Here is an 11,675-nt window from a genome sequence, read left to right as displayed (position 1 = left end):
TGTCCTTCCTTGCAAACCTTGTAATCAAACTACAATTTTAGAGAAAATTCAATGAAATTTGGCACATGATCTTCTACGGTATCGGAAACAAAGTCTATTGAAAATGGTTAACATCGGTCCATTATTTCACCTAGCTCCCATACAACTGGACCCGCCGAATAGGGCTTTTAAGTTCATAATTATATTTAATATACAAAAAGCTGCAAATTCAAATTTTATACTAGCATTGATGACCCTCATGAACTCTATAATTATAGAGCCATATTTGACCCCAGCCCCTATAAAAAGTCCCCTTCAAAATTTAACTTAAATGCCCACAGTTTTATTCAACAATAAAGGTGACTTAATTATTTCTGAGGCAAGGTACAATTCAATTTAAATATTTTATTATGAAAACTTAAGCATATTTTACTTTTTGTAACAGGTGTAGGGTATAACATGGTCGACCTAGCCAGACTATAATTTCTTTTTTATTTTGAACCTAGAATCGTGAAATTAAGCCCGGTGTAAATGAGAACATATAAAGGGAACGTTTTGGTACTGATTCTTTTTTAAAAAGGTACTTTTTGAATTGTCAGAATTATTGAAAAAAGAAATTCCATCAGGTCCACTAAGGAAAGGCGATTTTAGTTTCTGCATTAGAGAAATGGTTGTTGTTTTTATATACAGTGAGTTATTTAGTTAGTTAGTTAGTTAGTTAGTTAGTTAGTTAGTTAGTTAGTTAGTTAGTTTGTTAGTTAGTTAGAAAGTTAGTTAGTTAGTTAGTTAGTTAGTTAGTTAGTTTGTTAGTTAGTTAGTTAGTTAGTTAGTTAGTTAGTTAGTTAGTTAGTTAGTTAGTTAGTTAGTTAGTTAGTTAGTTAGTTAGTTAGTTAGTTAGTTAGTTAGTTAGTTAGTTAGTTAGTTAGTTAGTCAGTTAGTTAGTTAGTTAGTTAGTTATTTAGTTAGTTGGTTAGTTAGTTGGTTAGTTAGTTAGTTATTTAGTTAGTTATTTAGTTAGTTAGTTCGTTAGTTAGTTGGTTAAATAGTTAGTTAGTTATTTAGTTAGTTAGTTAGTTAGTTAGTTAGTTAGTTAGTAAGTTAGTAAGTTAGTTAGTTGGTTAGTTAGTTTTTTAGTTGGTTAGTTAGTTAATTAGTAAGTTAGTTAGTTAGTTAGTTGGTTAGTTGGTTAGTTAGTTAGTTAGTTAGTTAGTTAGTTAATTAGTTAGTTAATTAGTTAGTTATTTAGTTAGTGCGTTAGTTAGTGCGTTAGTTAGTTAGTTAGTTAGTTAGTTAGTTAGTTAGTTAGTTAGTTAGTTAGTTAGTTAGTTAGTTAGTTAGTTAGTTAGTTAGTTAGTTAGTTAGTTAGTTAGTTAGTTAGTTAGTTAGTTAGTTAGTTAGTTAGTTAGTTAGTTAGTTAGTTAGTTAGTTAGTTAGTTAGTTAGTTAGTTAGTTAGTTAGTTAGTTAGTTAGTTAGTTAGTTAATTAGTTAGTTAATTAGTTAGTTAGTTAGTCATATTTTAGCTAATTCACACTGCTACTGTTTACTCCTTTAACATACTTCTGAAACTTATTTCTGAGCAATTAAAATTCTTCGTATTAAAGAATAAATTATTGCAGATAATTATTTAAAGCAATTCGCTTCATCCACCGGTTATTACCTTCCCCTCTTGATCGTTTACCTGCCTTCCTTTTCAAATGCGTGCACGTATACGGAAATAATGATAACAGCTTAAACTGTTAACAAAACTTTTACTTTTATCCCAAAGCAATTGCCTTTTATTTAAAAAAACACAACTTTTCCATACACATTAAATTCTTTTACAGTTTTACCAATTGCTATAACTCAAAAAACATTTAGTCGGTAATATCCGAATACCCAGCTGTATTTATGAGCATAAAAAGTGATAACTTTATAATTTTTCTATATAAATATTAAAATATATATAGAGAGAACAGAGTGACTAATGCCATTAAGCCCATTGTAGGAAATAGATCATAGTCCTTGGTTTCGTCAAAATTTCTCATTGTTTACCAGTAGTTACATCTATATAAGTAGATCCAACATAAATATGTGTTACTCTTGCAATGATGAACTGAGCTTATTCCCCATATTAAAAAAAAAATATTTATAAAAAAGAGGAACAATACAAAACCAGCGAAACAACAACGGCAAATAATATTTCTATGCGAAAAGAAATATTTTTAAACATTTATCAAAATCCTTGTAATAAACATTTCTAATGTGTATGGGAGCAGTTAGTTAAAATGAGGAAACGTAAAGGGTACATAACGGCACGTAGAAAAACACCTGAGAGTTAATGAAAAATGTTAAAAATGAAATATATAACTTACGCATACAAACAAACACACCGATAAGGTGAGCAAGCGATAAACCGTGTTGAATGTTTTAAAAGAGAAATCATGTTTGTGTGTGTGTGTGTGTGAACGTTTAAGTATAAAGTTGAACACACATACATACGTACTGAATAAGAGTAATAACTTTTAATAATATAACTTTTGTTATTATTAATCCCGAAATTGCAACACCTATTCACAGGATCTCACAATACATGAAAATAATGAAACATGTACAAATTTATAAATACATTCACATAATAACAATAAAAAAAATAATGATTAAATAAAGTGATTTATTATTTTTTCCGGCAATTAGCGTTTGTAAAGACGCTCGAAGGGGTAAACTCATCTTAATAGAGTTATCTTACATATGACTGAAAAGGTACAAGCAACAACCACACCATTAAATTAACAGTTTTAATTCCTATGTATTTACAATACAAATAATTGAAACGCCTACTATTTTAACAACTAATTCCTAGTTCTATTTTTATTTCTTTCCTCATCAATTTAAATTGATCTCCTTAATTGACCATATAATAGTTAAATAGTTGTAATACATTAATTAAGTCGTACATTATTGAAAACTATTTATTAATTGTTGTAACAATATACACAATTATACATACATATACTGAAACACTTACACGAGCGGTATTAATGCAATATTAATTAGTTACATAAATAGAAAGATATAAACACACAATTTATTAATTGATGAATTTATTGTCGGTTATTTACTACTCTTTTCATAAAACATATATGTATATTAGTATTTAACAAATTACAACTGTTTAACAAAATGTCCTTGAGCTTGATAATGACGCTGTGGTTGCATATGACCACATGTGTGAAAAAAATAGCCTTAACAAACATATGGTTGTATATGTTTTTATTTATGTCCACATATATGAGCACTGTGTGTCAATGTTTATTTGTTAATGTTTGTTAAAATCTGCTTAACTTAACATGAGTTTAATTACAGCTATGCGGGATACAAATTCAAGTAAAAAATGTTAAACAACTACCAAAATATTTAGTTAATTCTATTGTGTTATTTCTGCACCTTACATTGGGTAATATTGGATAACCTTTGTAATAGACAACAATTTTAATTGAATTTATTTTAATTTTTTAACTTTTTAATTTAATTTATTGATTACAACAATTACTAATTACTGATTTAATGAAAACAACTATCTAATTCATTACTTGTAACTAAAATGCAATATTTACTCTGATTATATTAAACTAACTACTCAAGCGTATACTTTATACGAGTGCTTGAATTAAATATTCACCATACGTTCATATTGCGAGTATTTTAGCTTTCTCCTCAAAGTATGCTAATAATAATAATCGTTATGAAATAGCAGAGGTGACGTATACTTTATAATTAATTTAAAAAATCAGTTAGTTATTGTTAAATATATGGAATGAGAAATCGCTAATATCTTTATTGTTTTTTATTCGATTTTAACGTTTTATATCTCGTTGGAAAGATAATTTCCTGTTGAAAGCAAATATAAATACAATAGGACCTTGATCATCCGTGATTCGATTATCCGGCAACATCAATTATCCGGGATCGTAAAATAAATGTTTTTTACATCGACTTAATTTTATTTTGGATTGACTTAAATGTTTCGGTATCGTTTAACCGTGATTACCTCTATTATCCGTAATTATAAGCAAAATTCTACCATACCCGTAAAACGAAAATACTACTAGAACTGAACTAGAACTGAACTAGAACTGAACTAGAACTGAACTAGAACTGAACTAGAACTGAACTAGAACTGAACTAGAACTGAACTAGAACTGAACTAGAACTGAACTAGAACTGAACTAGAACTGAACTAGAACTGAACTAGAACTGAACTAGAACTGAACTAGAACTGAACTAGAACTGAACTAGAACTGAACTAGAACTGAACTAGAACTGAACTAGAACTAAACTAGAACTGAACTAAAACATTTCTAATTGAAAAATTACTGATATAACTAATTACTTGTTCGGTCTTGATCGACTAAAATTTCTTACTTACTTTTTTTTTTTTGGGGTAATTTTTGGCAAACGCAAAAAAGGATTTCCGTTCATAATTACAGCTTGCTCTCTGGTTCAATATTAATACAAATATATATAGGATTCAAACACTCATACATATACATAAATAGATGTATATTAAAGTTAATTGGTAATTATAGCAATATGTTTATTTGTAAATGTATATAAGTGTTTGTAATAGTTGTGTATTAAGACACACTTAAACAAATACAAGAGTACGTATAGAAAAAGTAATAAAAAAAGGAAAATAAAAACATATAACGGAAATTGTTAAGCGGATTTTAATAGTTATATTTGTCTGTATGTAAGTATGTTGTAAGTGTTAGTTATTTTTTGTTTGTTTGGTAGAGGACATAAAGCCAAATTGGTTGCAGAGTTTTATATCTGTAAGTATTGTTCAGCAAGTTAAGTATCTATAAATTGGTAATTTACTTACATATATGAATGCTTATGTTGAGTACATATATACATATATGCCAACATATTGATTTAAATTTTTATGTTATTATTAACAGAAAAAGTTGAATACAAGATAATTATTTTTAATGGAACTCAAACTGTTTTTGATATTAAAGAATTAAAGAAAGTTTTTTTTTTAAAAAAAGCAAAATAAAAATTATTTTTAAATATAATAAAAACTGAATTCTTTAGAATTCAAAAGAGTTACGAATATCTAACCAAATGATTTTTTGTTTTTAATTTGTTTTAATACCTTGATTCTGCATCGATGTTCAAGACATGAAACTGTGCTAGATCAAGGAAATACATCCATACTCTGTCCTCTGTTGCAGAAATACTCTAACTACTTCCCTTTATGGCTCCTAAAGGGAAGTAGTTAGCTTTCATGTTACGAACAAAAGAACTGACTGCCAAACATTCTGGAATCTAAACATGTTCCAGAAATGCAGAAACTTTTTGAATCTTGAATTTTCGGTCTTAAATAAAACACACTTGTAGTACATTTTTATAGCTTGAATACATTTATTTTTAATGTATTTTATTCTGTTTTTATTATAGATTTTACTTGTAAGTTGTTGCTATAATTTAAATTTCATTTTTGTAAAATATCGCTTATAAAATTTGTATTTTGATCTAAATTAATAAAAAGCCCCTGGAAATAATAAATGAACAATATTTACTATTTTATTAAATATTATATAAATATATATGTATAAACACAAACAAGACAATATGGAAAAGAATACGTTATGAGTGTTAATAGATAGAGAGAAGGATTTGTGAATAGTTTTTCTTACTTTTTGTTTTTATAACTCGTTATATAAGAGATATAAATAAATGATAATGTATTTTTTTTAATTTAAATAAAAAGAGCAGAATTTTGAAAATAATTTAAAATATTTACATGAAAAAAAAAACTATGAAAAAGTTTTTGCTTACAATATATGTTTGTGTGAACTTTTGTTTTTGAACAAATATTTATTGAATATTATTTTTTAGGGTTTTTTCTTTTTTATTAAATTTTATATATTTTTCAGTTATTTGAAAAATTTTTTTAAAGAATCTGTTGTGAATTACTTAAACATACAATTTATTTTTATTAATTTTGTGTGTTTTTGCAAAAGAATGTTTACAAAAAAAAAAAATTTATTTTATTAATAATAAGAAGTAATTTTATAATTTTATTTTTAAATTTATTTTTTAACTTAAATTCTTAAATATGCAATTCGGTATTTTAACTTTCATATTTTTTTCATATTTTGCTTATGTTGTTTTTTTATTATTTTTTGTATATGTAAATAGTAACTAAATATTATATCTTAATAATTAAACTAATAATTTGTGTTTTTTTTAATAATTAAAACTATTGAAGTTTTTGTTTTTGTAATAGGATAGTGGTAGAATTTCTTTTTTCATAATTTGTTTGTTTTTATTATTGTTTTAATATTTATAATTAATTATGCATAATGTTAGGTATATTGTTTTTTATTAATAATTTAAAAAAATTATAAAACAAATTGGAAATGAGAGGACATAATTTGTGGATTTTATGCTATTTCATACGTTGTTTTTGGAAAAGTTTTGCAGCAAAATTTTTATAGTTTTTTGTTTGTTATTCAAGGAAAAATTTAAGCTGTAAGAAAAAGAAAACAAATGTATTAATATTATTAATAAAACATAATGAATATTAATATTTTAATAAAAATATAATTCGATTTTTGTACCATAGAACTAGGCAAATTGTTTGGTAAACTCATGCTAATAAAGAGGGACCTAGTTATCTATCTATCTATCTATCTATCTATCTATCTATCTATCTATCTATCTATCTATCTATCTATCTATCTATCTATCTATCTATCTATCTATCTATCTATCTATCTATCTATCTATCTATCTATCTATTTATCTATCTATCTATTTATCTACCTATCTATCTATCTATCTATCTATCTATCTATCTATCTATCTACCTATCTATCTATCTATCTATCTATCTATCTATTATCTTCCTATTATCTTCCTATCTATCTTAAAACCTAAAAAATGTAAATAATTATTCCATTACCTTTATACTCACTTCATTCATTAATGTTCATAATTTAAATAACTGTTTGCATTGCTACTACTGCTATTGCTACTACTCGATATACTAGTAGTCGTAGATGATATCGAACTATCCGAACTGCTGCTATTTGTTGAGTTTTCATCGGCAAAATCGGCAGTATTAAAGGTTTGTTGAGGATTATAAAAATTAACAGCAGCTGAAGAAATTTGTTCGGCAGCTTCGTGTAGTATTGTATCGGTTGTAGTAGTACTCATGCTAGTGCCATCGGCAAATACATTCGATTCGTTAAGATTCATATTTGTGGGAGCGTTACTTAAAGTTTCTTCATCATCTTCGACGTTTTCGTTGTTAGGCAAACCGTTGTTATCTTCCACATTATTTTCATGATCATGATGGTTTTCATGATAATTCTCTAACGAAGATGATGAAGGTAAAATTTGTTGTTCATTGTGGTAAATACTAGTACTATCAAGATCATGATCATCCGCATTATGTCGTTGGCCTTCATCAATATGATAATTGTGGCTATTATCATTGGATTCGTCATAAAAATTAAGTAAATCATTTGGTTGTTGAGATGCCCTCGATTCGACAATGTCATTTGTAATTGTCTCTGTACCTATTGCCACTGTGGAGGCCCCTTCCACCACAGTACTAGCTGGAGTTTCTGTAATGGTGTCTGTAGTTGCAACTGTATTTAAACTTGTAGGAATGGTTGAAAGATCTGAAGTTATAGTTGTCGCCATATTATCCTGTACATTATTTTCATTATTCGTAGTCGTTTCAACTGCTGTTTCAGCTATTTGATTTCTATCTATTACCTCTGTATTAATTTCTTTATGCTGATCTTGTCCGGTAAGTTTTGTTTTCAACTGTATTAGATTTATATTATCACTTTCATCACTAGACGTTTCATCTATATTATTATTTACGCCAGATTTTTGTGTTTCGGTTTCAAATTTTTGACGTTTTCGATTATTTCGGCGATCTTCTTTGCTTTTCTTTTCTTGTGTGGAAATTTTATGACGTCTTTTACGTTCGCCACTCTGGGTAACTTTGGATTGTTGCACTCGTTGCGCTCTTTCTGTCATTTGCGGTTCAAAAACTCCTATATTTGTTTTCGCCCATGTATTACCATCACTTACATCCTGGTCCTTTTCTTGAGATTTGCTGGACTTTTTTTGATTTTGCCTTTTCTGACGCTCATTTATGGCCATTACAAGAGCAAAGTTTTTACCCATATGACCGTTATCATCATCCTCATCTTCACTATCACTGCCATAATCATTATTTCGTTTCTTTCGCTTTCTGGAGTCACGTTTAGTAGTTCTTCTGTTACTGCGATTGCTGGCCTTGCGTTTTTTGGTTTTCCTAACTTTAGACCGTTTACGTGTGCCTCCAATATCTCTTCTTCTTTGAGACGTACTGGCGACATAATCTTCATCGCTGGAGCTCGATGAAGAATTTGTTGAGGATGTGGTAGAAGAAGAACTGGACGAGGTGGTGGTAGACGAAGAGGTACTGGAATGACTACTTTCACTGTCTAAACATTTGCCACGTCTTTTGGGAACTGGACGCTCTGCACGTGACTGGGCATCATTATTGCGTAAGGAATACTTTTCACGTCTTAGTCTTGAGCTACTAGAACCTCCTTCCGATCGATGTGATTTATCTCCACGTTTCTGCAGAGACAAACGCAGAGCTGCCGATGTACTGGCACCCATATTGTAAATTTCTGTCTGTGAATCCTGCTGTTCACTTTTAACCAAATTTGCCGAGTTATTACGCTTTTTAGCCTCAACTAAAGCGGCTATTTTATTGTTATGACGAGTATGGTGCTTAGGTAAACATGGGCCATCATCTGGCTCACCTTCACTCGAACTGAATGATGTCTTATTTAAAGGTTTCGATTCATCGACAAAGACTACATCCGAATCTGATGCTGAGTCTAAACTAACCATTTCGGGTGTACGCAAGTGAGGTGGTTTACGTTCCAAAATAAACTCACACTCATCACTGCTACCCGAGGTTAATTCTATATTTTCCGATACTGTTGCCGGTGGGCCAGACATTATCATGTCACCCTCACTTGTGCCGGTATTCTGGCCATTTTGATAGTTCGAAGAGTTAGTGGTCGCTTGGGCAGTAGATGTGGTTTCATTATTATCCGATTCACCTCTCAAATCAATGACCAAACTAACACCATCTTGTATATCACTCAGACCACTGCCGTTGTTTGCACCATTTACACGACTGCCTGTAGCATTCGCCGAACCCGATGTCAGACGATTGTGTATGGTTAGATTAATAGCTGTAAAAGGGTTGAAATATGAATTAAAAACTCTATGTTGTGATCCAACAACATCATATTCAAATATCCCACCATTTATCGTCGAAGCATTTGTAGTCGAACGTGTACGTGACGATGATGACGAGGTATTATTGTTGTTGCCACCAGCACCATTATCACCGGCCACATCGATCTGTTCATTATCGGTCGATTCATCCGATGATGTAAATTCTATAATAATTTCCTCACTATTCGATTGCGGTGAATATTGTACGGCACGATCGTAGCCAATCATGTCGTAGGGTGAACGTGCAAAATTATTAAGTTCATGTATGAAATGTGCAGTTTTTGTACCCAAATATGGTTGTAGACGACGACGAAAGGCCGGCGATAGTATATTCATTATGGTAAGAGCCGAATTAATCGATTCCAAGACGGTAGTAACATCATGTTGAGTCTGTCGTAATAAACACACAATATCACGATTTATCCACGGCATTAAACGATGAATTTGTGATGGATTATCTCTGCAAATAGAATATAAATTTGTTCATATTAGTTAAAATTTTTAAAAATCTATTTTTTTATTAAAAGTAGAATTGTTCTGTAAAAAACAATCGATAGACAAATCCATAAAAAGTATTTTTGTTATTAAAATATCCTTATTGTTATTAGAACACTCACCTATAAAAACGTGCACTGCTTTCGCGAAAACGTCCTGTAATATCAGCCACTGGCATGGCATACAATCTACGATCATAAACATAACGACGCCATAATTGGCTTAATGTGCCACTATTAGCAATAGCTCCGGGATATTCTTGACGATACAAGTCCAATAGTTCGCCACGATAAACGTATTGATTTCGTAAGCCACGTATTGACTGGGCTAAGGAACGATTACTACTGCTGCCACTTGCGGTCGGAAGTGCACCGCTGCCAGTCGAAGTAGCGCCACCAGTCGAAGCCGATGAATAAGGTGATGTAGTAGAGAAATCACCATAGAAAAAGGGACGGTGAGTGGCATCATTCCAAGCATTACGATTATGTCTACAAAGAGAATAGATACATTAAACATATGAACATAATATAAAAGACAGTCGTATATATCCAGTCATGTAATACCCTACACCAGTAGAGTCAGCAGCAAAAACAAAATCTCAACCTGCACTATAATTGGTGCAGTGTATAAACATAAATACATTAATTATTGTAAAAAAAAACTTACCCTGGATGAACAACACCAAATATACGCATCTCCTGAAAATCCATTTCAAATGGTGGATGAGCAATCTGCACTGTTGGTGGCTGGACATGATACTCCTCAAATTGATCAATAGATTTAACATTATGTATAATAGATTTGAAGGTTTGTTTGCATAGTGGACATTCCGGCTTCACTTTACTCCACTCACACAAACACTTAAAACAAAACTGATGCATGCACGAGTCGGTGAAACACTTGTTTTTGCAACGACCCAAACAAATGGCACAATTGGGCGGTGGAGAGGCGGCACGTTCACCTTCGCCTACAGCCGAAGTGCCTGCTGTAGGATTTGTGGCTTCTTCGGACTCACTATCACTGCTACTAGAGGATAAAATGGGTAATTTTAATTCCAAATTTCGCTCGCCAAATGTCTGTGTTGTCGGTGCTGTTTCGACAGCAGTATCAGCAGCGGTATCTACGCTATTAGCCGTTTGGCTTAAATTATTAGGTTCCATGTCGGCAGTGCTTGGAACGAGCGGTAAATCCAGATTGTTTCTTAGTGTATGATTAATAACATTATTCGGTGGCGGAGGAGTGTTGTTCAATAGCTCCATTACACTATCCAAAAAATCCATATAGTAGTTGAAATTTGTATAAGTATTTTCTCAATACTTTTTTTAAGAAAATTTATTTTATTAAATTTACTTAAAAATAAATGTCTATATATTCTTTCTATCAAAAGCAGGCTCTTTTATATTTTTGCTTATCGTTGTATTCTTGCCATTCATATTTGACTAATATTTATTTCCTCTATTCTTTTACACTATTATAAATTTAATACAACAACTATTCAGTTTGATTTGACATTTTCTCTTCTTCTTCTCATTTAAACCCCAAAATGCACAATTAATATGTATTGTCTGTTTTATTTCTTTACTTTATTCTTTTTTGTTTTTGTCTTTTACTTCTAACAGATGATTTTTATAAAGCACTCATTTTTTCTTCTTCTTCTCATATTACATTTATTTCATCAACTTCAACAACATAAAAGGCAACAGCAACAACAACAACAAAAAATTACTCAATTCTCCGAATGTATTCATTCATATTGGTGAAAAAAACTTAATTTCTTGGCTTTACTTTGTCTTGCCCCACAAAGCACATTTTTTAATTGATTTTTTAACACCACAAACACATTTAATTTCATAAAACTTAAAGTACACGCTATTATTTCGAAGTTTTTCTA

General features: G+C 30.3%; 1 protein-coding gene across 3 annotated transcripts in view; it reads right to left on the bottom strand.

The window, feature by feature from the left end:
* Positions 1–6,090: 6,090 nt before the first annotated feature.
* The window catches only part of LOC111686713 (E3 ubiquitin-protein ligase Topors), a 5,701-nt gene continuing 116 nt past the window's right edge, over positions 6,091–11,675 (bottom strand). The window contains exons 1-5 of one of the 3 annotated variants that reach the window (XM_023449083.2): positions 10,451–11,675; positions 9,907–10,272; positions 9,316–9,749; positions 6,945–9,243; positions 6,091–6,497 (exon numbers count right to left, since the gene is read on the bottom strand). The exon at positions 10,451–11,675 is cut by the window's right edge and continues 116 nt beyond it. In XM_023449083.2, the coding sequence (XP_023304851.2) occupies positions 6,953–9,243; positions 9,316–9,749; positions 9,907–10,272; positions 10,451–11,064 (3,705 nt within the window). In that variant the 5' untranslated portion in view covers positions 11,065–11,675 and the 3' untranslated portion in view covers positions 6,091–6,497; positions 6,945–6,952. Of the gene's footprint in view, positions 6,498–6,932; positions 9,750–9,906; positions 10,273–10,450 lie in introns of all 3 variants that reach the window. The other 2 variants (XM_046954348.1, XM_023449082.2) reach the window with 2 other exon arrangements.

This window comes from Lucilia cuprina, chromosome 6 (assembly GCF_022045245.1).
Source record: "Lucilia cuprina isolate Lc7/37 chromosome 6, ASM2204524v1, whole genome shotgun sequence".
In the NCBI taxonomy this organism is placed as follows: Eukaryota; Metazoa; Arthropoda; class Insecta; order Diptera; family Calliphoridae; genus Lucilia; species Lucilia cuprina.
The sequence above is the reverse complement of the archived record's forward strand: the minus strand, read 5'-3'. Positions and strand labels throughout refer to the sequence as shown.